Source organism: Pyrgilauda ruficollis, unplaced genomic scaffold (genome assembly GCF_017590135.1).
Source record: "Pyrgilauda ruficollis isolate IOZ18807 unplaced genomic scaffold, ASM1759013v1 scaffold251, whole genome shotgun sequence".
Taxonomy (NCBI): Eukaryota; Metazoa; Chordata; class Aves; order Passeriformes; family Passeridae; genus Pyrgilauda; species Pyrgilauda ruficollis.
This window is the reverse complement of record NW_024523834.1, coordinates 189,788-216,048: the sequence shown is the minus strand read 5'-3', so window position 1 is coordinate 216,048 and position 26,261 is coordinate 189,788. Positions and strand designations below refer to the sequence as shown.

The window sequence follows — 26,261 nt, the reverse complement described above, 5'->3', positions numbered from 1 at the left end:
TGTGCGGGCAGCAGCTGCCCCAGCGTGTCCCCACCTGTTCCCACCCTGTCACTCAGCAGGGATTTGGGGGGCCTAAGCAGTGGCAGGGCAGGCGGAGCTGATGTGGGGTGCAACAGGGACGTTGCAGGGTGCAACAGGGGCACGGGCAGGTTGGCACGTGTCCTTTGCCTCTGGGGCTGTTCCTGGTGGTGTGAGCTACAAACATCAGTGGCAAGGGCAGCATCCTGCAGCATCCCGGACAGCAACCCCTGTCCCCCTGTGGTCACGTCCCTGGGGGTGTGCAGGGCCTGTTTCTCCTAAGACACTTACCCCTGGCCAGGCTCCAGGGTGGATTTGTGGCTCTCACAGGCATCCCAGTCCTCCCAGCTGTCCCCTGACAATCTGCACTGGCCTGACCCAGGCTCTCACCCAGGTACCAGCTTGGACACGGGGCCCTTTGGAGTGTCCAGCGAGGACAGTGAGCGGGCACAGCATGGCAGCAGCTCTGGTCTCATCCTGGCATCCTGGGGAGAAGGGAGCTCCAGCACTCCCTGCATAGGGCTGTAAGCATATCCACTGCTGTGTCCTCCAGCTTGGGTACAAGCAAGAGGTGGCATAAATACCAGGGGAGGGACATGGGGGTGTGATTAACAACCGCCCCTCAATATCACACAATGATCAAAGGGCTATTTTGGCAGGCAGGTTCAGGAGAGCACATACAGAGGTTTGGAGCTGGGACGACACAGTCATAAGGTGCCAGGCCACTGCAGGGATCCAAATTCAGCTAAGTTGGAGGTTAGTGGGCAAAACACATCCCAGCTTCTTGGGGAGTCTGGGGATGGGGCAGCTGGGGATTGCACCTGGAAAGGTCTCATTAGTTTTCAGGACAAGCTTTTCCTTGGGAGTAAGGTCTGACCTAGCTTGAAGTATGGAGGGGATTGCCATCCTTGGAGACCTCAGCACAGGACAAGCCTGGGCATGGGGCAGCAAAGAGAGGGATGTTCACCCACACCCCCCTGCAGTCCCTTTTTCCCACAGGTTACCACAGAGGTCAGGCTTAAGGGCAGAGTCATGGACCTTGGCTCCTGGATGATTCCAGCAGTGTCCATCAGACATGGCTATGATGTCTGGAGCAAAGGGGGCAGAGAGAGAGAACAGCATCCTTTGAGGGCACATCTGAGGGCTGGCCTGGCTCCAGGGCAATTTCCTTCATTATATTTGCCCCACACACTGAGCACATGAAGTTCCTCAAGCCAATGTAGTTGCTCCAGGCTGAAACATCTCGCAGAAAAACAATTATTCTCTCCCAGGAATGATGGGAGATGAATCTTCCCCCTCCCCTCAGAAGCCACATGCTGGCAGTTACAGACTCTCCTTGTCCAAATATGTGCCTAATTTATCAGTACTAATAGCTTCTCTCAAGTCCTGCTGTGGCTCTTCTGCTTTCCCCATGGAGCCAGCAGCCTGTTGGTCCTTGACTGCTCCCACCCCTCCTATGCCCTCCACCATCCGGGCCTGAGGGCTCCTAAAAGGAACTTCCTCCAGCTGTCAAAAACTTTTTGTTCCTCTCTTCTTGGAGCACTGGTGCTGAGAAGTTGTGTCAAGCAAGGGTTGGCTGTAGCCCAGGGGCAATGGGTTGGGGGAGCCTGTGCACCCCTCCTGTCCCCATCCCATCCCAGCCTTCCACACGTGCCACACGGCTCCCATGGCCCCTCCACCAGCTCCTTCCAGCCCCCCCGACCCACAGCCCACCCTGCAGCTGGGAATGTGCCAGAAGCATTTACGATCGTTATTAAAGTACAGGTTATTTTTGGAGGAGCTGGGATTTGAAGGGTTTGCATTTTTTTGCCTGTGGAATACAGTTTATTTAGAGCAGAAAGATGAAGAGGGGCAGTGAGCTGCCTGTATGCCCTGTGTCACTTTAAAATGCCAATCTAGGGGCTGTGCATGTGCCAGGTGTCCTTGTGAGTGCCAGGGAGAGTGGCACCAAGGTGCAAGCAGAAGGAAAGTGGGTGCCAAGAAGTGTGCACAGAGTTCTGGCCCTCCTACCCCACCAGCAGCTGGATGGGAAAGTCAGGGGCTCTGCTCAGTTCTCCCCTGGGGGATTTTCCCCATGTGGGCAATGCCAGCCAAATGCATCCCTCAGTGCAATCACAGCCTGAGTGTGTCCCCTACAATTCAGTGCCAGGCCACTGATGTTCCCAAGTGCCATGCCAGCCCTTGAGGTGTCCCCAAGCCAGTGCCAGCAAGCAGGGTCCCTCAGGCCCCAGGGTGCTGTGACAGGGCATGTGGTGTACCTAGAGCACTAGCATGAGGACAGCTCTAGCTGGGGCAGTGCCACTGGGGTACCCATACTCAGTGTCCCAGGATGTCCCCTGCCCGCTGCCATTGGGGTACCCCCAGCACAGTGCTACGGAGTGTCCCTCATCCAGCATCCAGGGGTACCACCACAGCGTTGCCCTGGGGTGTCCGTCACCCAGTGCCACCAGGCTACCCACAGCACAGTATCCCAGGGCGTCTCTTGCCCAGTACCACCGGATTGTCCCTAGCGCCGTGACCGGGGGTGTCCCTCGCCCTGTTTCCCGGTGGGTGCCGGGCGCCAGGGCTGCGGCGATGCCCGCCGGGGGCCGCCCCCCCGTCCCGCTCGGTGCGAGGGCCGGTGGCGAGCCAGTCCCTAAAAGGTGCTGGCGGGCGGCGGGGGAGGTACCGGGGCAGCCCCCGCCCGGCACGGCCCCTCCCCAGCTTTTAGGCAGCTCGGCGGGGCGGGGAACGCAGTGCCGGTGCTCCCTCCGCTCCCGGTGCTCCCGCCGCTCCCGGTGCTCCGCGTCCCTCTGCCGCCCCGCGCCTCGCCGCCGACAACCCGCCACCATGGAGGCCATAAAGAAGAAGATGCAGATGCTGAAATTGGACAAGGAGAATGCCATCGACCGCGCCGAGCAAGCGGAGGCTGATAAGAAGCAGGCGGAGGATCGCTGCAAGCAGGTGGGTGTCCCATGGGCTTCCCCGGCATTACATGGGTACCCTCCTCTCTAGGGGTGTCCAGCCCCAGGACCCTGTTCTTCTGGGAGTCCAGCCTGGGGACCCTCCACCCTAGGGTAGTCCAGTCCTAGAAACTCCATCCCGCTGGGTGCCCAGCCCCGGGGATGCCATCACACTGATCGTCCAAACTGGGGACAGTGCACTCTCTAGGATCACACAGTCCCCATACTGATCTCCCCGCACTGGTTCTCCAGCCTGGAGTCCCCTGTCCTAAGCATGTCCTGGCCCAAGGACTTTGCCCCTCTGGGTGTCCTGCTTGTGGATGCCAGCTCTAGGGATTGACAGCCCTTAAGACCTTTTTTCTCTGCGACCATGTCCCCAGGGACATCCCCCCATGTTCCCCAGGAACCAATACTTTAGTCTATTTCCCTTGACCCCCTGTGCTGGTCCCCCCAAACATGTCTTATCTCAATGGGACACCCCAGTTCCATCTCCCTATCCCTGTGCCAGGGAGAACTCTGGGGACTGCGTTCCCACCGCAATCACAAAGAGATGGGAACTCAGGTTGGTGTCCCCTAGAGCTGTATCCCCAAGTCAGGAGCTCTCCAGCCCCTGTACAGGGAAGAAGACCACCACCCCCTTACCTCCACCAGGCTCAGGGATGATGGGGGTCCAGGAGGCTGCTGTACACCAAGAGCCCCCCAAGGACCGTAGACCCAAAGCTGTCAGAGGACACATCCATGTCCATGTTTTCCTGCTGTGCCCCACAGAGTCTGGGTGACCCCAGGAGGAGAATGGGAGGACAGATCCCCTTCCAGCCTTGCAGACACTGCCATCCCCGCTGAACCCCACCTTTTGTCCTTTCCCCAGCTGGAGGAGGAACAGCAGGGCCTGCAGAAGAAGCTGAAGGGCACTGAAGATGAGGTGGAGAAGTACTCCGAGTCTGTCAAGGAGGCCCAGGAGAAGCTGGAGCAGGCGGAGAAGAAAGCTACAGATGTAAGTAGGCATGCCAGCAACTCCTCCCCTGCGCAGGCTCTGGACCTCGGGGGGGGGGGGGGGGGGGTTAAAGGAAGAGGGGGCCCTTATATGGAAAGCGTCCGAGGGAAGACTGTCAGGATCCCATTCCTTCGATGTTGACACTGAACCGGGCTGATGGGTCCTGCGTGGGGTGGGGGGGGCCAGGCCCGCTGCGGTGAGCAGCTGGTTGCTGGTCCTCTCTTGAACTTTGTGGGTAGCCTACAGCCTGGCTCCCCAAAGGTAACGGGGACAAGTGGCCCAAGCTGTGTCACAAGTCCCCAGGCACGCACCTCCTCAATGCTCGCAGGAAAAGCTGTGGTGCTTGCTAAACTGTGGCAGATCAGAGAAACAGAAAAGGCTTTTGCTGTGGTTAGCTGCTGAGTGCTGGTTGCAAGGAAGAATGCTTTGGGTGTGTGGAAGGGGATTTGGGTGGATTTGGGGGTCCAGTGTGCCACTTTGTACCCTGAGAAGGGCAAGGCCAGGAAGAGTTTTATTTAGTGCCATGACTGATGTTTCTCTGGGGAAATAGATCCCTCTGGGGAGATGTTAGGAAGGTGTTGAAATTGGCTTGTGCCTGGCCAGGATGAAGGGTGGAACAGCTGTGCGCGGCCACGGGGCCGCTTGAGAATGGGGTATAACGACCTGTGGTGCCACACAGGGTATTTGACACCCTATAAATAAATACTCCTTTTGATAGCCAGCCCCTCTTTGATGAAAACCAACCCTGGAAATTGGAGGAGAAGCTAAAGGAGAGCCGTCTGGAGCACAGCCAGTAGGGCACGGCCAGGCTTTTCAGGATTGAGAACAAAAAATTCAATCCCAGCTGGTTTATGGAGCTAAATGGGGGAGATGCGTCAAATCTCTGAGGCCGCCGCCAAGGACAGGGGTGAGCGGACAAGGACGAGCAGTGGCAACACCAGCCCTGCGGCAGCCCAGAGCCCCTGGGCAGCAGCCAGGGGTCTCCTCAGACCTCTGTGCTGATTCAACAGATGCCTCTCCTTTAAAACACTGAGAATCCTCTGTAAGGGCACATTCAACCTAGCATGGGGCAGGCATGCCAAGCTGGGCAAGGTGGCTGCTGTGTGCAGTGGGGTTCACACTGATCTTATGGGGTCTGTGCTGGTATGGGACAGGGCAAACTCAGTGTGCCTGAGAGTGGATGTGATGTTCCCAGTGCAGGGCTCAGAGGAAGGGGCAAACAGTGGTACTGGGCAGATGTCAGCTGTGGGGTGTGGAGGGGTTTGCTGATGGCAGTGGGCTGTGTGACGCCACCCTGGGCAGGGAGGGTGTTTCGCTGCTCTTGGTCCACAGCAATTTGGCAAATCTGTGGGCTTCAGCATGGACAGTGCCATACCAGAAGATACAGTGGGTGGGAGCCACTGGGGAAGGGCCAGAGCAGGAGCCATGGTGAAGGAACTGTGTCAGGCTGGAGGTTGGCTGCATCAGGGCTAGGGCTCCATCACCAGCACAGCCCTCCCAGGTCCATGCCAAAGCCTGGACAGGCTGCACCGTGTGTGGAGCTCTGGGAGTCACCCATCCACGCCAGGGACCTGAATGTGCTGACAGCTCTAAGTGCCAGGGCTGGTGTCACCTCCTCCCTGCGAGGTGCAGCACAGCTCCTGCTTCCAGCAGAGGAAGCGCTGGGTGGACCCCCAGAGCACTCTCACCCCAGGCACCCCCGTGTCCTCCCTGGCTGCCAGGACAGTGGGTGCCTGTGAGCACAGTGTGTCCCAATTCCTCAGACGGCTCAGGCTCATACCAGCGATCCAGGCAGCCTCCTGCTCTTGTCAAAAAATGTCAATGCCTTAAAAGAATAAACACCCACCTCAGTATGGCCCTGCCCTGCTGCTGGCACTGGATGGTGGGGCAGGAAAGCCATGGGGACTGCACTAAAGAGTCCAAATGCTTTGCCCCACGCACTTGGAGAAGTGTCAGATAGTGCACTGAGCAGGGAAAGCCTGACTCTAGATCAGCAACTCCACAGATTGTCCCAGCAGCTCTGCAAGCCCACTGTGGTCGTAGAACCTCTTGTCACCAGGGGGGACAGCCCACGGTGCCCAGGTCAGGATGGGCAGGGGCTGCTGGAAACGGTGCAGCTGGGACAAGAGGTTTAGGCCAGAACGGCCCTCTCCACTGCCCCACATCCCCAGCATTGGCCTGCCCCCAGCCATCCTGGAGGGGCCTTAGGGAAACTCTGCCATTCCCAGGCCATGATCCCAAAAGCTTCACCCGTGTTCCCGCCCCAGCTGCTTTCCCCAGCCAAGACTTTGCTCTTATTTGGCGATTCCCTGAGCTGGTGGGAGGGAACTGGACTCTGCTGGGAAGTGACTGCATCTCGGGGTGGGGCCACCGCAGGAGGCACCTAGCCTGGCTACTAGGGAATCAGGGTGGCTGCCCCCTAACCTGTCCCCCTTCTTCCTGCAGCTGGCTCGTCCCTGCCCCACTACTGCCAGGAACTCTTGTTTCTGCTCTGGGCCCCCATGTCCTGGCTTGTGCATTACGGACATCCAGGCCTCGGACTGGGAAGGGGCAGGACCAGCTAGGCCCACGGCCAAGCCCAAGGCTGTGTGCTCCCTGGGGACCCACAGTATCGCCTCTTCCGCTGCCTCTTGGCAAGGGGACACGGATCTGCAGGGTGCAGATAGCAGTGGGGCTGAGTCACCCCCAGGACCCCTGCCCCTGGAGGTGATGCCAGCTGGTGAGCTCAGCCTGGGAACTGGCATTCCTGGAGACAGGTGTGAAGTGCAGCCAGGGAGCTGTCAGTACATCTTAAGGGAGGATTGAGTGCCAGCAGCTCAAGCTTCTGATGGATCAAGACATGTGCCCCAGCCAGGATGGAGAGCCAGGAGCTAGAAGTTTGACCTCCCACATAGGGCACAGTCCCCAAGGCAGGTGGTGCCAAAGTCTCCATGGGCCCCATGAGTCTCTGTAGAGCTGCAGGACAGGTCCTAACACTGGGGAGCAGATACCAAGGGACTGAATATGGTGGATGCTGGGCAGCTGGCTGCAGCCCAGGTACCCCCAGAGGATGCCCACGAGCAGACTCCGCTCATGCCTCTTACTGACTTCCCAAAAGGAAAAAAGTCCACAACGCTCCTTAGCTCTGCAGCAGTGCCTGGGGAGAGCAACACTTGGGGAGTATGCATGGGTACATTTCTCCTGTGGCCATGGGGGCTCCACAGGACAGGCTCCAGCACTCACAGACTCCGTGGACTGCTGGAAAAGAGTCTATTTCCCTAGGGTCCTCTCCATTGGTCTGGGGGATTTCAGCGAGACTGTGCACCCCTGCCTGGGGGGCAGCATGCATTCTGGGCACAGAGAGAAGTGTGTGCCCTGCTTGGGGCCACTGTGTGCCCTCTCTGGGGTACCATGTGCCCCCTCAGGGGACCATGCATCCACCTGGGACCATGCATGCTGACCCAGGGTGGGGGGACACTGTGCCCTGCCCAGAAGCAGCTATGCATCTTGCCTTGGCCGGGATGTAGAGACAGTGACAAAGCCTGGGGAGGACCACGCACCCTGCCCGGGGGCACCCTCTGTCCTATCTGGGATGAGGGGCACTGTGCATCCCTCCCGGCGTGGGAACTCTCTCCTGCCGTGGGTGAGCACCGCACGCCTAGCCCGGAGGGGCGGCGGAGCAGGTCAGCTGGAGGCAGCAGGAGCAGGAGCAGCAGGAGGAGGAGGAGGAGGAGGAGGAGGAGCAGGAAGGGATGGAGGCAGGGCGGGCGGCGGGAGCGGCCGCTGCCTGAGCGCTTCCTGCCCGAGCCGGGCGGATCCCACAAAGGGCTCGGCGGTGTGGCCTCCCCGCCGGCAGCCCCCGCCATGGCCAGCGCCAGCTCCATCGATGCCGTCAAGAAGAAGATCCAAAGCCTGCAGCAGGTGGCCGACGAGGCGGAGGAGCGCGCCGAGCACCTGCAGCGGGAGGCCGATGCCGAGCGGCAGGCCCGGGAGCGGGTAAGGGCCGCTGGAATGGGAAGAGGGAGCGCGGGGGGCACCCCGGCAGCTCCTCGGGATCCCCCGCCGGCTCCGGCCCCGCTGCCGGCATCGCCTCCGGCGGGCCGGCCCCGGCCCCGCTGAGCCCCGGTAGCCGGGCTGGCTGCCGCCGGGGCGCAGGAGCGCCGGGAGGTTCCTGGGGAGCCGCGGGGAGCTGCCGCCCAGCTGGCGAGAGCCCCGGGGCACGGAGCCCGGGACAGTCCCTGCCTGCGGGCCGCCTCCCTCCTCCGTCGGTCTGGCGAGAGAAGATGCTGCGCGCCGCGGGGCTCCCCAGGGCTTCCCGGCTGGCCGGGCGCTGGGAGCGGGCAGCGGCCAGCCCTGCCTTGGGAGCGGGTGCCTCCTGGGAACGGATCTCTTCCCTCGAAGGCCGGCTGCACAGCTCAGAATCCCACGCCCAGGCTCTTGTCCGGCTTCCAGCGGACTCTGCCGTTCGGGCCGCAGAGCTTTAGCTCCAGCCTGTCCCTTCGTGGGGAGAAGCCACCCCTTCACACTGCCTCAGGCCAAAATTTCCATTTTGGCAGCAGGATGGTATGCCCGAGCTGCAGCTTTTTCCTGGTTTGTCTTTGCAGTTGTTGGAGCTTTCTGTTTTCTTCCTTTCTTTCTGTTTCCTGTGCCCACTCATTCAACATTCTCACCATATCAGGAGCGGCAGAGCTGGGTGCGGTACCCGGCTTGTTGTCACTCGGGCTGTGTGCGGAGGAAATGGCCCCTTCCTGCAGCCTCAGATCGGGTTCCCTGGTCACTGGGAGCTGCCGGGAGAGCTCATGTTCCCAAGTGTCCATCCGGACAGCTCTGACCCACTTTGGGGGTGATTCCCTGGGAAAAAAAATCTACCGACGTAGTGAGGCTGATGCTGCAGGCAGGGCATTGCCCTGTGGGCACCAGCTCCAGTTCCCCATTGGGCGGTCTGGCACGGGACGAGGTCTCTGGGTGTCTGTAGAAAGGGTGATCATGGGGCCGAGGCGGCTGTGGGGCTGGCAGCTGTGGGGCTGGCAGCCGTCTCAAAGAGGTGCTGGCTGTGCCTGTCCCCACCCTGCCAACTCCCCACAGGGGATCATGGGGCCATGCAGGGTGACAGCCCCTTGCTGCTCCCATAGTCCCTGTGCTTGGCTAGTATTCTCTGAGGCATTCCCAGTGCTGGAGCATGAGGCTGGCTGTGTCCAAGCACTGCAGCCAGCCAGTCTTGCTGCAGGCCGTGAATAAGCAGGAGCCTCTGTCTCCTGGGTTGGTGCATGGAGCTGCTCCTCACAGTGAGGTCTTATTGCCACCCATCCCTTGATATTTGGGGGTTTGTCTTCCTCACACTCTCCTAGTGGGAAACAGGGCTGAGAGCTGCTGAGGCAGCATTTCCTGACTGTGGCGATGGAGCAGGAGGCCTTTACCAAATGGAAAGAGTGCAAGGCCAGGCGTCAACAGGCTGGCGGAGGGCCAGGGCCACTGCTTCTGGCCAGCCCCAGCTCCCAACCCTGTGCGTGGGGAGCCTGGGAAAGGGAGGGCTCTGGTCCTGCCAGCCTCATCTTGGCCAGGCGCCAGCCTGCCGAGGGCGACTCGCTCCACTGCCCCCGGCACCGTGCTGTACATCAGCTGGGGGGGCTCTGTGCTTGGCTTCAGGCTGCCCTGTTGCACAGGGCCTGGGGTTCCTGCAGGAGAAGCTCCCGGCTCACTCCACCGCCTCTGTAAACAGGAAATCCACAAGCAGCTCCGATCTCCTTTTCGGGAGCGAAGCCGCACAGGGCATTCCTCCCCCTTTACTCACTGCTCTGCAAACCCCAAATACCATCCCTGTGACGACACGGCTGCTATGGCCACCCTGCCCCAGGGAACGTGCGCTGTCCCCCTCCAGGGCCCATGTGCTGTCCCCTCCAGGACGGGAGCTGGAAGTGTGAGGACATGGTGGGGCTGCACATGGCAAGGCTGGGAGAAGCCAGCATCAAACAGCCACTAGGGCTAGAGATAACCCCATAGAGAGGCAAGGGAATGCATGGTCAGGCATGCCATTCCAGTGAACATAGGCTTGTTACACAGTGCCAAGGGGCGTTCTGGATGGTAAATAGGGGTAATCATTGAAAATGCTTTTTGCAATGTATGTATTTGACATGGGATGACCGAGGGGTTTCTGTTCCCCCAGGCTGAGGCTGAAGTGGCTTCCCTCAACCGCCGTATCCAGCTGGTAGAGGAGGAGCTGGACCGCGCCCAGGAGCGTCTGGCCACTGCCCTGCAGAAGCTGGAGGAAGCTGAGAAGGCGGCTGATGAGAGCGAGAGGTGGGATGGAGAGAGACAGTGGGAGTGGCATCAGGTCACCAAGGATTGCACACAGCCTGCTTAGTTCTGCAGTGGGGTCCCTCTGAGGTGACCTTATTGGGGTTACTGTTCACTTTCCTGCAGACTTCAAAGGGAGGGAGCAAAGCCACAATGCAAAGAAGTCCCCCAGATACAGACATTCTTATCCAGAGCACACATAACATCCTGAAAAATTTTATCTGATATTTATAAAAGCACTAGACTGTAACCAAAGCCAGAAGACAATATGAGCATGCTTTATTTCCCAGAGCAGCTTTAGATGCTAAATGACAAAATAAGAGCCCAAGAGGGAACCTCTGTGCTGGTTCAGATTTGAGGACAAGACAACCTCATTCAAAAAGACTACTACAGGGTGTATGTTGCACCATCCTCAGGGCAAGTAGGTTTCCCAGACTGGAGCTGTGCAGTCAAGGGCACTCAGGGTGTATGGGAGTACCAGACATGTCACAGCATTCCTGGCAGTTATGGGAGCTCTTCCCTCCATTGGCAAAGATCAGTTTGAGCAACAGCATCTGAGTGAGAGAAGAATCTCCAGGAGCTCCTTCTGTGAGAGTTTGGTGATCCCCTGTTTGTGAGCATCACCCTGAATGAGAAAGGCTTTGCCACAGGATGTTTTCTGGTATTTCCTAAGGGCTTCCAGCCTGTCAAGCTGTTTTTGTGGAGGTTGTGGCTGGCTCATCCTGGGCTGGACACCTTTTCCCTCCAAATATGGGTTCAGAACCTGCCTGCTTGATTGGCACCATAGCCATACCTCACTCTGGAACATAGCCCTGGGGCCAGCTCCACTGTAATTCGGCACAGGAGCATTTCTGGGGTACTGGTGGTGTGTCCTATTGTGTGCTATCCTCCCCGAGCAATGTCCTGTGTCTCTGAAGCTAGAAGGTGGCGTGGTTAGGGTACACAATGTGCAGATGGGTTGGCAGGATGTGCAGATGACACCTTGACCCACAAGTACTAAAATCTGGCATGGTCTTTCCTCAGAGGCATGAAGGTCATCGAAAACAGGGCCATGAAAGATGAAGAGAAGATGGAACTCCAGGAAATGCAGCTGAAGGAGGCAAAGCACATAGCAGAGGAGGCTGACCGCAAATACGAGGAGGTGTGCACCCCATTCCCCAGTCCTGGCACCCTGGCAGCACCAAGAGCCATGTCCTTATAGCCCTGTGCCCCCAGCTGGGGCAAGCACAGGGCTAACATGGGTCACTTGCTGCCATCACCAGGTTGCCCGCAAGCTGGTCGTTCTTGAGGGAGAGCTGGAGCGCTCAGAGGAGAGGGCAGAGGTGGCGGAGAGGTGAGCAGGGCTCCTGGTGGGCAGCATGCAGGGGTCCCACACAGCCCTTGTCCCAGATCCCTGGCAGACATGGGGATGTCCATCCCTGGAAGCAATAGGGTCTGTCACTGGGGTGGTCTTTGGGATCGCAGGCTGGGGGTAGGGGTGTGCCAACCCACTGGCATCACATCCTTGACCCTGTTCTCTGCTGTCCCCCTCCCGGGGTGCCCCTCTTCCACCCCAGCCGAGTGAGACAGTTGGAAGAAGAGCTGCGGACCATGGACCAGTCTCTCAAATCCCTCATTGCCTCAGAGGAAGAGGTACTGGGGCAGGGGTGCGGGGCGATGTGCAGCAGCCCCCTCTCTCTGTCGCTGTCTCTCAAACCGTGCGAGCCACCTCTCTCCTTTCTGCACCACCGCCTCCAGCACCAGCCTCCCCTCACCCCCCTCTCCAGCAGGTGCAGGCCGGGCACGCTCCTCCATCCCTCCATCCCTGCTTCCCTGGCGGGGCCAGTGAAAGCTTGGCTGGTGGTGATGCACGAGGTATCTGTGCAAGGAAGCACAAGGAACGGATGAACAGATGCGTCCTGGCAGCTCCTGCTTGCAGTGGCTCTGCTCCTGGTCCACCTGCACTGAGTTTTCTCCTTTCTCAACTTGTTTTCTCTCTTTCTTTCCTGCTTCCCCGTGCCTGTTCTTTCTGCTCCTGCCTCTCTCCTGCCCTCTGGCCCCACTCCCCCCCTCCTGCCGGCCCTGCTTGGGATGTAGTAAATGTGGTGACCTAGAGGAGGAGCTGAAAATTGTCACCAACAACTTGAAGTCCCTGGAGGCCCAGGCTGACAAGGTAGGACCCAGTGAGGCTGCTAGGGTGGGAAGAACGCGTGGGGTCTGGGAATGCTGCGGTCTCCTGCTGGGGTGAAGGACAGCTGGAGGCATGCCTTGGGACTCACAGGTGCTTGTCTCTGTCTCTGCAGTATTCCACCAAGGAGGATAAGTACGAGGAGGAAATCAAGCTTCTAGGGGAAAAGCTGAAGGAGGTAAGGGTTGTAGGGCTGCCACTGAATCAGTGCTTGCCATCCTGTATGGGTTTTGACCCCATTATACCTATGTCCTCTCACGGTTTCCTAAATTGCAGCCCAGCATCATAGCAGGTACCTGGGTCTGGGATGATTTTCATTAGTATCTTCTGATTTAGGGTGTGAGGCTTCATGGAGCCTTAGTCACTTCTTGTCCCTTGCCTTTCTCATGGGAGGGCTTCTGAAGAAGGGTACCAGAGAAGCAAATGGGCCAGATTTGGAGTGCAGTGCAGCCTGCACCACCCGTTGTGTCCTGCATCTCACCCTTTCCCCCTGTGCTTCCCACAGGCTGAGACCCGGGCCGAGTTTGCCGAGAGGTCTGTGGCGAAGCTGGAGAAAACCATTGATGACCTAGAAGGTAAAATGTCCCCACCAGCCCCATGTCCTTCTTTGCTGGGGTGGCACTGGACACACCATGCCCCTGGTGAGGCTGGACAGTGCTTGGCTAGAGGGAGGGGTGGTCAGGAGTTCTGGGAGCAGAGCGGCTGGATGCTGCGGCATCTGGTGTGGGAGCACAGAGCTCCTGGGGTCTGGGCCCTGCCCTCGGGTAGGCAATAGGGTCACATCCATGCTGCCTGTGCCCGCACACCCCTGCTGCCCTCAGCCCGCTGCTCACAGCCACTCTCTCTCTCCACCTTGTGTCCTCCACTCTATTCCACCATCTGCTTCCTGCCTGCCCTCACCTGCAGATGAAGTGTATGCACAGAAGATGAAGTACAAAGCCATCAGCGAGGAGCTGGACAATGCACTTAATGACATCACCTCCCTCTGAGCCCCACGCTGGGCACCAGCACTGCACCTGCTCCCTGCCTGTCTCTCCCCAGTTTGGCTGTTTGCCTGCCTGGCCATCCCACCTCTCTCCCTGCCCTCTCTGTCCTCCTCTGTCCTACCTAGCCTGTGCCTGTCCATCAGCTCCTTTGGGACAGGAGCTGACCCGGGGTGTTCCCGCTGAACCCCTCTTTGGGGAGACAAGATGTAGGTGCTTAGAGCTGTTTGTTCAGGGCAGGAGAGCAGCCCCACATACTGACTGGACAGTGTAGTTGTAGGCCCATGCCACAGCATTGCCCTGGGGATCAGGACTGTGCCCAGAAGCCCTTTGTTCCAGCAGCTCCCTCCTTGGCTCCCCAGCAGCAGAAGCACTGGGGACCCTGCAGCTCCGGGGCTGGGGGGCCATTTTGCCCCCCATATACTTCCAGCAAAGTCCCCTGGTGCTGCTTGCTGGCCCCAGCATGGGGATGACCTGCATTGGGGAAGCGGCACCTCCACTGCCAAAGCTCAGGCCTGGGGGATGGAGGGTTGGATCCAACTGTGCAGACACCTTGTTCCCCGGCAGGCAGGCGACCCTCACTCTTCCCTCACCCTTCTGTCCTTTGCACATTGCTCTTCAGTTTGCATCTCATTACTTTTCTTTTGTGTTCTGTCCCTCTGGGTTAATGAGTTGATATCAATAAAATTTTAACATTGGTTTCTCCTTTGTTTTCTTCATGCCACTCTATCCCTCATCTCCTGCCTGTCTCATGTGGGTTCTGTCAGCAGTGTGGTAGGAGGTGGTTGCAGGCAGCTCACAGCCACGGGCCCCCCAGGCTGACTACGGCTGAGACCCAAGAGGCTCCAGGCTGAGCAGGACGGGGCCATTGTGCTGACCCCAGCCACCCCCTGACTCTCGTATGCAGCTTTCCCCATCTCATGCCGTCTTCTCCATGAGTCTTTTGGTGTGAAATGTCAGAGTTAGACCTGGTCCTGTCTATTGCCTGTCTCTACTCTCAGACATTGCCTACAGACAAGCAGCAATATCATCCCTGTCATAGCTCCTGCATCACCTTCCCTTGGTGAAGAGGCTGGTGCTATCCTTCATAGTGATCTCTTGTGATCCCTAAATTGGTCCTGATCCACCTCCTCCTTCCTCACCACCCTACCCTGTCCCAGAACCCAGTTTCCAAATTGATGGACCTACAGCCTTGTCCCTGCACCTGGACTGGCTGCCTCCTGCCAGTCCAGCTGTATCCCACCACTGGCTGGGTGGCTTGTGGTCTTTCCAGCGAAGGCTTTCAGAAATGCTGTCTCTTTTCACTAACTCACTTTTTTCTCTCTCTTTCCTGTGCTGCATTGATGTCTCCATTTTCTCTAGAGCGCTCTCAGCAGGAGGCCGAGAAAAACCGTGTTCTCACTAACGAGCTGCGGGTCATCCTTACTGAACTTAACAACTGAGCTGCCCAGAGCTCCTGGCCCCGACCCAGCCTCCCTGCCCCATTTTGGCCAGGCTGGCTCCAGGCGGGAGCCCCTCCCCACTGGGGTGAGGCAGGGTGTGAAGCCTTGCCTTATCCTCATAGGGGTAACTACCCTGATTGGGCAGGACAGGGCCCCCCTCTGGAGTTGATCAGTTTTTTTGGGAGAGATATGAAGGGTTTTGGGATGTCCTGGGATGCCCACATAGTGATGGCTGTCCTCTGGCAGCATCCTGGCTCTGCTGGGGAGGGATGTGGTGGTTTGTATTGCTGCCTTCCTCCCCTTGTCCCGGGAGTCAGTGGGCAGCCTCTTCCTCGTCACTCTGGTCACCCCAGATTGTGCAGGATGGATCCCCTTAGAAAGAGGTCCTTGGAGGGTGCGGGGAAGGCTGGGAAAAGAGCTGGGGATCCAGCAGCACCTGCTGCCACAAACTTGGGACAGGGAAGAGGCTAGCTGGGCATACTGGGAGATGGGGCTGGGTGGACAGCAGTCTTGTTCCATCCCCATCTCTGGGGGAAGCAGGATGCCATTTGGAAGTGAACACCAGAGGGAGGCTGCCTTGGCAGAAGGCTGTCTGGCAGAGCTTATCCTTGTAGCCTTGCTAGCTCTGCTCCTTATCTCTCTGTTGTCCTCTGCCCATTCTCCTGGGCTGTTAATGGGCTGCTTTCTCACTTCTTTTCTTCACGGAGCACTGCTGGGTCATGCAGCAGGCACTGGTTCTCTGCTTCTGCTGGCCGAGGGTTTGTGCACGTGCCCGCAGCTGGCCAGTGGTGATGCCAAATAATGGTACTTGCCAGCAGCACCTGTGCTGCAGAGTGCTCAGCCACGGGCAACGGGGCAACCTGGGAAGATGGAAACGCTGAAGAGTGGTAACTGCCTTTCCCAGTGACCAGCCTGACTGGCCTGGCTTCCCTGGCAGATTCCAGAGTGGCTGGACTCATCCCTATCAGAAATGGGGCTACCTGTGTGGACTATGCTCCGCAGGGGACACCCCGTTTGACTGGGGATCGTTGCTGTACTGAAATGTCCATCTGTGTGTGTGTGTGTGTGTGCTTGGTGTGGTGTGTGTGGGTCCTGCTGCACCTGGGTACATTTGGGTTGTGTCTGTGTGTGTGGCTGGGTGTCCCTTGTATTCACAGAGAGCCTGGCCAGTGCCAAAGAGGAGAACGTGGGGATACACCAGGTCCTGGACCAGACCTTACTGGAGCTGAACAACCTCTGAGCTGCCCTCGCAAGCCCCTATCCCTTTTCCCTACCCAACACATGCACCCCACTGGCATGCTCAGGATGCGGTCATCAGCTGAACTGCATCTTGGCCAAACCCACACCTCCATTGAGAAGGGAAGCTCAGCAGCCTTGCACTGTTGCTCAAGGGGATCTTGTTTGTGCACAGCCTAACCGGCTCTGTCCTGTCTTTATGTCCAAATATTAAAGCAGTTTGACAAGATGGATGGCTGTGTTTGGTCCTTTGGGTGGGTACAGGCACTGGGAGAGGAGGTGTGGGTCTCCCTCCCCAGTTCATCCATGGAGGGTCTGCAGGACTTCTGGCTGTGGTGGGCTGGGAATAATAACCATGTGGTTTGGACTGTGTTCCCTCATCTCCATCACTTCCTTGGAACACAGAGGAGACCTCCAGGTCTCGAGCTCAAACTCACCATCCTCTTCAAGTCCACAGTGATAAACTATGTCACTGGCGTGTCCCCTTCCATAGTCTGCATGGTACTGGCGTGGCAGCTGGGGAAGCCACAAGGTTCTTGATGTCTTCATGGAGGGTTCATGTTTATGACAATGAGGAAGCACACATGATAATGCACGCATGCATAATTAGTTGTCAGGGTCTTCTCCAGGTATGGGATTAGCTGCTCACCCTTTGTACTAGTTGTAATTTCTTTTGCCAGTGACTGAACGCCTGAACGCCTGCCTGAGGGACAGCTGTAGAAGCTAGCAAATATTAATGCAGCAGACAAAGTGTTCAGGAAGTTTCTTCCTGGCTTGCTGTATTTTCTCCAACACAAATTGAAGAGCAGCCGGATGTGTCTCATTGCTGTTACCAAAATGGGCTGGATTTCCTGGGGATGAAGCCATTATCTAGTCCTGCCCTTCGCTTTGGGCCCCTCCATGATGTGGACCAAGCCCTGTTGTCCCTCGCTACCCAGCGGATATCCCTCTAAAAGCACATCCACACACTGCCAGGAAACACAATTCATGCTAACCCCTTGTCAAGCCAGACCCAGCAAGAGACCGACAGGGATAGCTTTTGTCATCTGCTTTCCTTTATTTGCTGTGCCTCTCAGGTCAGGAAAGGAGGGTGTTGAGATTGCATCTCTTTCCTGCCCAGGTGCTGCTGGCCTCCCGCCCTCTCCATGGCCCAGCAATTCTGTTTTGTGGTTCAAAGGCCTTCTAGAGCAGGGAAAAAAGCTCCCTGTGCATGGAGTGCTCATCTTCAGTTCATCTTCCCAAGGTTGCAAAGTCTGCTGTGAGCTGCAGCCTCCCACCCTGGGCCTGGAGGAGCTGGAGAGGAGGACAGTACACGGTGTCTTGGACTGCTGAGCTGTTCCTGCGCAAGGCCTGGAGCTCCTCCTTGGGCCCGCCTTCCTCTTCTGCAGTGCATCAGCTGAGCCATTCTGTTGTTCAGTCAAAGCACCTTCCAGGCAGGGGTTGTCTGGCTTCAAAAAGAACCAGTGCGTAAAAGCACCTCTTCTCTGGAAGCCTGCACCCTCCACTGCAAACAAGCCTGCCCTGTGCCCTGATCAGGGTGTGTCACAGTGCCCAGCCTCTGGGTGCCCTTCGCCTTCCTGCTGGGACAAAGAGCCCTTTCACACCCACTGTTTTTCCCCCATTAGCTGCTGCTGCCTCCTGGTTTGGACCAGTCCACTTGACTTAACTGTTTACACCTTGCTGCAAGGGATTTTTATTCCTTTGAACTGCCTGTGATTTGGCAGCGAGATCCTGACTGCTGTTCCCAGATGATGCTCAGCCTGAGAAAGGTATGAGCTATGTCATTGTTCAGCAAAGCTTTGCATTTCCTCCATTCTTCCACCCATTCCTTTCCCCTGTGGCCTCACAGAGAAATAGGTAGGCCAGGGAAAGCTCTGGGAGCATGGGGTACTGTGGAACTGCTGGCATGGGAGCATGTCTCCTCACAGGTATCACAGCCCCACTCTGAGGACCAAAGTGCCTCTGCTCTCCTCCCTTCCTCTCTCTCCACCTCTCCCATGGAATTTCAACCTTTGGATTTCTTTATTTTGGCCTGGCAGACTAAAGATATCCCCAGAGAGTTTTCAGCCCTGCTGTTGGTTGCCACCCTATTGATATACCAGCACATTAACTTTCAGCAGCCTCTCACCTCTGCTCTCTGCTCCAGTTTTCTCATCTCTCCAGTGCCTCATTTCATCTCTGAATCCTTCCCATTCCTTCCCTGCCCTTGAACTATGTGGTGGAGTGGGAGGACCACACAAAGAGCATCTGAGATACTTTGATGAGACTTGTCAAGCTGTGCTGAGCCAGGCACAGACTACTACCACCCCTCAGTCTCTCCCTGCATCTACAGCTTAAGACACTGGGGAGAGGGCCAGAAAAACTGTGTTGCCAAATTGTGAGGGTTTTGCAAAGCTCTGGGGGATTTCAAAACAGGTCAGGCCCCCCTAAAGCCAAGTGCCACATAAATCTCCCAGTCTCCAAATCCGTATTACTTACTTGTCAAAGTCAGCAGAGGACAAGGCAGCTGGAGGGAAGCATGGATGGCCATGACCACGTGGTGCCAACTCAATTTTGTGTGAGCCTGCCCCATATACAGTGCTTGGGGCTGTGCTGCCTGTGAGAGTGAAGTGTGCAGTACAGGAGGACATGTGGCCTCTGCTCCTCTTGCTCAGGGGATCCGGGAGAAGCACTGGAGCATCTCTGCTGCAAGACAGGCCTACGACAGGGTGACAGGCAGAAAGGAACTCCTGGGGACATTTAATTGCATTGGTTTAGCAGTAGCTGGTGACAAGGTAGATTTATTGCCTTCCAGAGCAAAAGAAAATAAATAAAAAACACTTGTTATCAGGGTTCGGTTTTGCAATGCCTTTCTTGCAGGATGTCTTTTCTGTGTTGATGTTTATTGTCTTTGTGGATTGGGCCAGGATCATCATTTTGGTGAACTTCATAGTATTACCTTAGAAGATGATAAAATTACTGGTCTTAGTCTATCACGCTGGCCCATGCTTCAAGTTCTGGGCAGGTCCTGCTTTAAAATCACAGAATAGATGGGGTCAGGAGGGATCTCTAAAGATCTTTGCCACAATGAGATGGGGCAATCTCAACTAAATCACGTTACCCACAGCCCCATCCAGCCTTAGCTTGAATGTTTCCATTGGTGATGGATGGGGAGATCACAAAGATCTGAGACCATTGTGGGCACCTTTGAACTTCTTCTGGCCATTGTCCTCATCCTTGGAGCTCTCCTGCTCTCTGCAGCTGGAAGAGGCATGCTTCCTTCATCTGTCCAGCCAGCAGCCCACAGTGACCAGGACCAGAGCTGATAGAGCACCTTAAAAAGCCACTGCTGCTGCACTGCAGAAAGGAGTGGGGCTTCCATGGTGCCCCTCTTGCTCTCTATCACCTGCAGCAGCCAAATCATCTCATGATACAGATATTCCTCACACACTTCCATCCGTTTCGCTGTGTCCATGTTGGCCTGGTCACAGTGCTGCAGTCTGGGCTGGATGGTCAGCAGAGCCAGAAAGAACACAAGTCTTGCAGTCAAGGCCTGGTGGATGGAAAGGGAGCTTATCAGGTTTGGGTGGAAGGCAGCAGGGGCCTGGGAACACCCAAGATGTCCCCAAAGCCTCTCTGAGCACCTGCCACCATTGAGAGCCCTAAGATCCTCTTCCAGCCCAAAGCACAGTTCTGTGGCCTGTCCTGCCCTGAGGTGCTTGCGTTTCTTCTCGTTAGAAACACCCTGGGCATTGCCCCCATCCCTATCCAACCCAGCATTCCCCTGCATGCACACTCACTGGTCACCAGAATCCAGGAGTGGTGGGCTGTGGCAGCCTGGTGATGTCCCTGGTGACACCTCCTGCTGTGACCCATCCTCCCTGATGTGGCAGCCACCAGAGCCACATGTCCCAGCTGGCAAGCCCCAGCCTTCACCTCCACCCCTCAGTGGGTCCCGGCTGTCCTCACCCAGGAGCTCCCAGAGGCTCTGTAGGCCAAGCAGGCAGAACCCCTGGGGCTGTAACTGCAAGTAACAGGGGTTGTAGGTGGATGTCCCTGGCTTAGTGAGATGTGGCCTCTCCAGGCCAGGTGGGCTGACTCTGGGCTGTCTTGCAAAGAAGTTATGAAATCTTAGGCAGGGACAAAACTATTTCCCTCTCTCCTTCTCTGGGACCACTTGTGCTCTGGCCGTGACTTGGCCTTGTAAACCCTGGTGACCAAGCCAAATATCAGTCATGTCCCCATGGAAAAGATCCACTTCCAGCTACCAACTTGCTGGCTGTGAGGGCAAGCCCATGAGCTGGTGGGGATATGCTGGGACCCACATCTCACTGCTCCCCTGGGATCTCCCTGGCTCAGGAGAGCCCTCTGTACTCCACGTTGGAGTGCTCTGCTGTGAATTGTGCCTCTTACAAACAGGACATGTTTTCCACGATGTAACAAAGCTCTTCCAGACCCCTCCACAGCCTCCTCTGACCTTGCTGCATGAGTGCCAACACTGGCATGGGTGCAGTGTTTCTGCCGGGTCAGCAGAACTCTACACGCAGTGCTCCTGTCCAAAGTCTCCTGGAGGCACAAGGGTGTGTGCTGGGGTGTGGGTGCCTGTAAGTGGGAAGCGCCCCGAAGCGCCCTTCCCTGTGGATCTCGTTGGAATGGGGCTGGACTGGAGGTCCCAAGCAGAGGGAACACAGAGCCACTGAGGATGGCACAGCCTGCACACCTCGCCCAGCCCCTGCTGCTGGGGGGCCGCGCAGGGCCCCACTCCCGGGGTGGCCGTGGGGACGAGGCCAAGCTCCCCTGGGACAGGCTGCGTCCCACAGGATCACGGCCCATGCCAAGCTGGGAGGGGCCCACGGGGACCATCGAGTCGGGCTCCTGCTCCCGCACAGCACCCACAGGCTCACACCGTGCGCCGGAGAGCGTTCACCAGACGCTTCCTGAACTCTGCCAGGGCGATGCTGCGGCCCCTGCCGCGGCCAGCCCATCCCGGTGCGGCCCGCCCTGCCCGGGCCCCTCCCGGCACCCATCCCTCCCGTGACTGAGGGCCTGGGCCCGCCCCGGGACGCTGCTTCCGGCGGCGGCGGCGCGCGCACGTGTGACGTCATCGGCCCCGGAAGGGCGGCGGAGGGGGAAGGGGCCGCGGGGCCCGTCCGGTCCGAGCTCCGGGTCCGACCCCGGTCCCGTGTCCCCGCTCCCGCCGAAATGACGCTCGCCGTCTTCTTCGGGTGCACCTTCATCGCCTTCGGGCCCGCCTTCGGCCTCTTCATCTTCACCATCGCCCGCGACCCGCTCCGCATCATCATCCTCATCGCCGGGTCAGTCAGCGATGGGGGCTCCGCTGCTGCCGTGCTGCGGTGCCGCCATCGGCTCCGGGAGCGCTGGCGCTGGGCGCTGGGACCAGCTCCGGTGCTGCTACCGGAACGATCGCGGCGGGGGCACTGATTGTGCTGCTGGTGCTGGTCCGGTTCGGCTGCAATGGGCTGCTGGTCCCGGTGCCTCACACGAGCACTGTGGTGGGGAGCGGGGAGCTCGAACCAGTGACGGTGCTGGTCCGGTATGGGCGTGACAGCAGTGCTGGTACCAGTATGGGTGTGACAGGGTGGTGGTGGCGGCATCAGGGTGTGATGGGCATGTGACTGCTGCTGGCTGAGGCACCGTGGTGGCTGCAGCAGGCACACCAGTACCCGTGCTGGTGCTGGTATGGGCTCACTGGAGTCACCAGTGTCTGTGCTGGTGCTGGTATGGGCTCACTGGAGTCACCAGTGTCTGTGCTGGTGCTGGTATGGGCTCACTGGAGTCACCAGTGCTCACACTGGTGCTGTTGCTTGCATGACAGGAGCGCCAATATTGTTTGTCTTGCTGTCATAGCACATCGTGGACATGAGAACTCATACAGTACCAGTGAAGGGTTGGTAATGGTACTGGTGCATGTGTGCAGCTGGGAAACTGGTACCAGTACCACTGTGGGACCAGAAGGATGTGGTACTGGAACTGGTACTGGCATGGATATGAGCCTGGCACAGGTGCTGGTACTGCTGTGGTCACAGCAGGGACACTGGTGCCAGTTCTGGTGACCAGTGGGGCAGTTGTGCAGGCACAGCACAGCAGTGAGACCCATCCAGGCACCACCTGCCCAGCACTGGTACCAGAGTGGCACTGGTGCTGGTTGGAGAGTGGGCAAGGCTGGAGCACAGCTGCCAGTGCCAGCACAGCAAGGGCTCTGGCACAGCACCGGTGCCAGCAAGCTCTGTCTCTTACAGGGCTTTCTTCTGGCTGGTGTCACTGCTGCTCTCATCCCTCATCTGGTTTATCGCAGTGAAAGCCAGCGACCCCCAAGATGAGCGGCTGCAGAAGGGGCTCCTGATTTTTGGGGTGATGTTCTCTGTGCTGCTGCAGGAGGCCTTCCGCTTCCTTTACTACAAGCTCCTCAGGTAATGGCATCTCCTGCACTGTGCCAGCGCTGGTGGATGGTCTTCCCAGCTGTGGTGTGCCAGGTTTTGCCTGTGAGCTGCTGGACTGGGGGGAGTGTCAAGTGTGGCAGGAAGCTGCCTCAGTGCTTACCCTGAGCGTGTGGGTGGCACCTCTTTCGGTGTGGTGACCTTAGTGGGTCTCTAGGTGGTGGGGCAGAGCAGCCTTAAGGTCTGGAGGATCTAAATCTGGAGGATTGAGCAGCCCAGGTCACAGTCTCAGAGCAGTCTCAGAGCAGCCTGGGCAGCTTCCAGCCTTTCTGATACCATTGTCTTGGAGCGCACGGGTTTTTGCTGCCAGGGGAGCACGTGCTGCACCCTGTCCTGTGGATGGACGGACACTGGGCTGGGGAGGCAGGCACAGACAGGGAGGTGTCCTTCATAGTCCCCGGTCTTCCGGGGAGAATGCAGCGGGGGAACCGTGTCGGCAGGCTCCCTGCGGCAGGGCACTGCCCGAGGCAGGCAGACAGAGGGTAGCAGAGCTCCACGAAGCAGCCTCTGACATAAAACCACTGCGTTTCCTTTACCTTGCGGATCTCCGGTCCCAAGCACTGCTCTCCTCCCTCGGCCGAGGACTTGCCTGGCATCCTCCTCACCTGTCACACCTCTAGTTGGCACAAATTATGTGCCAACCTCTCCAGTCTCTCAGTTTCTCTCCCCGTTGAATTTTTCTAATTCTTCGAGCTCTTCCTGCACCTCCTCTGTTTTTAGTCAACATCTTCTTTAAGTGCAGAGATCAGGTACAGCCTCCCACGCCTGCAGTGGGGCTGCTTTCCATGCGGGGGTGCTGCTTGCCTTACACCCAACGTCCTGCTCACACCAGCCCTGCTCTGCCAGGCTGGCTGGCACCCACATTCCTCTGTGGAAAATCTTTCTATGTGGCCTCACGTGATTTTCACATGCCTGGTGTGTCTGGTGGTACAGTCACACGGACAATCTCCGTGGTGGCTGTTGCTCGGAGAGGGGGAGGTTGCCAGGAAGGTGGCATGGTGCAGAGTGAACACTGCACCATGCCTCGGGAGGTGGCATGGCTGTGCTGGGCTCCAATGTGCTCTCACTCCACAGGAAGGCCATTGAGGGGTTGGTGGCCCTCAGTGAGGACGGCTGCTCCCCCATTTCCATTCAGCAAATGGCATATGGTGAGTGCTGTGCAGAGTAGAGCACCCTGACCGTGGGGCAGGCGGCGAGGCTGGGCAGGGCTGAGGATGGTGCTGGGAGCAAAGGGAGATTTCTCACACCAAAGCTCGCTCGGAGGTGCGTGGGGTGACCCTTGGCAGGTTCAGAGTTTAACAGTGTCCCTGTCCTGGCAGTGGCTGGCGTGGGCTTTGGTCTCATGAGCGGCGCCTTCTCCATGATCAATCTCCTGGCGGATGCGTTAGGGCCTGGCACTGTGGGCATCCATGGGGATTCACAGCTGTATTTCCTGACCTCAGGTGAGTAACTAGCACCCTTTGCTCACATCTCTGCCCTACCTCAGAGGCAGCAAATAAGGTGCTGGAGTTTTCCCTCTTACATTGTCTTGTCCATGCTACACCCTTGCTTACCTGAGACCCTTATAGTCCCCTGTCACATATCTCTGTGACAAACCCTTCTTGCTGTTCCCTGTGACCCTCCCTGCTCTTCTTTCCAAGTCTCCCACACGTGGAGTCTGACCCAGCACCCTCCAGTCCAGCCAAGCAGCTCTATCCTCCCTTTACTGATTAATCTCTATCCCTTCCCCAAGTCTGCAGGCTGGGTCAAGTGGGTGATTGCTTGGTGACACCTCTGCTTCTTCCTGCAGCTTTTATGACCATGGTGCTGATTTTCCTTCACACCTTCTGGGGAATCCTCTTCTTTCATGGCTGCGAGCACCGGCGCTGGTGGGAGATCGCAGCAGTCGTTATCATGCATCTCACTGTTTCGGGGTTGGTGAGTAACTGTGAGCGGTGCTCTGTGCTGGGGACCTTTATTCAGTGTACTGGTCCCTGTGCTGGGAGGAAATAGCCTTTGGCACTAGCAAAAGAGCTGGCCCTTCACAAACCAAATCCTGGGGTTGGTGCCACCTGTCCCACTCCATTCGCTGAGGTGATGACACTGCCACTCATCCTGTCCCTGTCCTCTCCTGCCTGCTCACCCTTCTCTTCTCGTGCCTCTCTCTGCAGTCATTTTGCAACCCCCTGTACGTGGGCAGCCTGGTGCCCTCCTACCTGCTGATGGCTGCTGCCGCTGCCTGGGCTTACCTACTCTCGGGGGGATCCGCGCAGAACCTGCGGCGCTTCCTGCTCTGTAAGTGCTGCTCCAGGGAGGGGGTGGGGGATACTTTGGGTCTCGTGGGGTACCAGGAGTAGTACTGGGATGGTGAGAGGTTGTCCCAATGTCTTGAGCAAGGGCGTCATCCCCTTGTCTCCCGGAGTAGAGGAGCAGGTTGTTTTTGAGGCCGTGGTCAGGTTGTTGCCTCTCCTGGGGGAAGTGGCTTAGAGTTTGGTGAAAACTCACTGTTTTTCTTCTTGGTTCCTGCAGGTTTACGGAGCGGAGCCAGCCCCCAGCCAGGATCCTGAGGCCCTGCAGGATGTTCCAGTCCCCAGCCACCCCTCCCCTCCCCTCCTATCCTGGCGGCAGGATCGGCCATCACCTTCTTTGCAATATCTTTTCTCCTGGACTGGGGGACCCTGGCCAGCCCTGGTGGGGCAGGCACTGGGGTCCAGCTGTGGCAGCCAGCCGACTGGTGTGGCTGAGACTGGCTCACTCCAACGCCCCTTTGGGAGTCCCCATGAAACACCTCAGTTTTGGGGGACCTAACTTTGCTGGCCCTGCTGTGAGCTCAGCCCCAGTTAGCCTGCCTGTGACTGCTGGAGGCTTGAGCCCAAAGAAACCCATCGCTTCTCCCCCCGCTGCCACAGATGTGCTGCCCCCCATGCCAGGGCAGGGGGCCCGCATTGCTCCTCGCTGCAGGGTGGAGGAAGGGGCTTTGCAAAGTGCTGCCATGCCCTGGGTCGTGGCTGGCTGCTGTAGTGCTCCTTTCTCCACCTCTCTGCCCAGTCCTGCTGCCCCAGGAGCCACAGTCCTGTCAGGGCTGAACTGGAATCCTGGTGCAGCAGGATGGTGCTGGGGGACCTGTGGGTACTGACACCATGCAGGATGGGAGGAGGAGAGGGGAAAAGACAGTATCCAAAGGACCCAGTGGGCATGGAGGGTGGTGGAGGGCTTGGGAGGAGATGCAATGCCACAGCTGTTGCCGGCACAGATTTGGGAGGGGGTTCAAGGGACCATTCCAATGGATCATTGCCCTCTCCTGTTCTTGGGGATTTTCAGGCGGGTACCAGCCCTGGTTCTGTGCCACAGGGCTGGGAGGGAGAAACTGCCATCAGGCTGAAAAGGCAGTTTTATCCACAGTGGGCTTTTATACCAATAAAATTAAGTACCACAGACAAAGACAAGTGGGGTTCTGTGTGGCCAGCAGCGCTGCCGTTGTGGGGAGGGTACAAGCAGTGGTAACAACGGCTTGTGCTGGTGTGACTGGAGGGGGATGGTCTGGCAGTTGCAGACCCCATTTGCCTGCAGGTCTTGCTCCTGCTCTGTCCATCTTAACACTGGATGAGCTCTAATTTTACATCTTTGGGGTGGAGGCCACTGGGGGCTGGAGATCAGCAGGTTCCTCTCCTCTCCTAGACAGGGCCAGTTTATTTCGGTTTTGTCATAGCCATAAAGCTCCCTGGGACTTGGCTCCAGCTCCATAGGAGCCATCATGAAAGGTGGGAGGTAGCTGCGGATCTAGGGTTGT

The 26,261-nt window shown here is 57.9% G+C and overlaps 2 protein-coding genes across 12 annotated transcripts; both read left to right on the top strand.

The window, feature by feature from the left end:
- Positions 1-2,731: 2,731 nt before the first annotated feature.
- Positions 2,732-16,284, top strand: TPM2 (tropomyosin 2). 11 transcript variants are annotated; one of them, XM_041470970.1, is made up of 9 exons: positions 2,732-2,961; positions 3,829-3,954; positions 10,097-10,230; positions 11,251-11,368; positions 11,490-11,560; positions 12,304-12,379; positions 12,510-12,572; positions 12,900-12,969; positions 14,740-15,966. In XM_041470970.1, the coding sequence occupies exons 1-9, from the start codon at positions 2,848-2,850 to the stop codon at positions 14,817-14,819; spliced, it is 852 nt and encodes a 283-aa protein (XP_041326904.1). In that variant the 5' UTR covers positions 2,732-2,847; the 3' UTR covers positions 14,820-15,966. The 11 variants fall into 11 exon arrangements, with proteins under 11 accessions (XP_041326904.1, XP_041326898.1, XP_041326897.1 ...); XM_041470964.1 differs by lacking the exon at positions 14,740-15,966 and adding an exon at positions 13,301-14,075 and having other exon boundaries at positions 2,733-2,961; XM_041470963.1 differs by lacking the exon at positions 14,740-15,966 and adding an exon at positions 15,977-16,284 and having other exon boundaries at positions 2,735-2,961.
- A 4,856-nt stretch (positions 16,285-21,140) lies between these two features.
- Positions 21,141-25,911, top strand: LOC121355520 (gamma-secretase subunit Aph-1b-like). Its single transcript, XM_041471002.1, has 7 exons — positions 21,141-21,349; positions 22,295-22,465; positions 23,567-23,640; positions 23,812-23,934; positions 24,282-24,409; positions 24,643-24,766; positions 25,001-25,911. The coding sequence occupies exons 1-7, from the start codon at positions 21,237-21,239 to the stop codon at positions 25,036-25,038; spliced, it is 771 nt and encodes a 256-aa protein (XP_041326936.1). The 5' UTR covers positions 21,141-21,236; the 3' UTR covers positions 25,039-25,911.
- Positions 25,912-26,261: the final 350 nt, after the last annotated feature.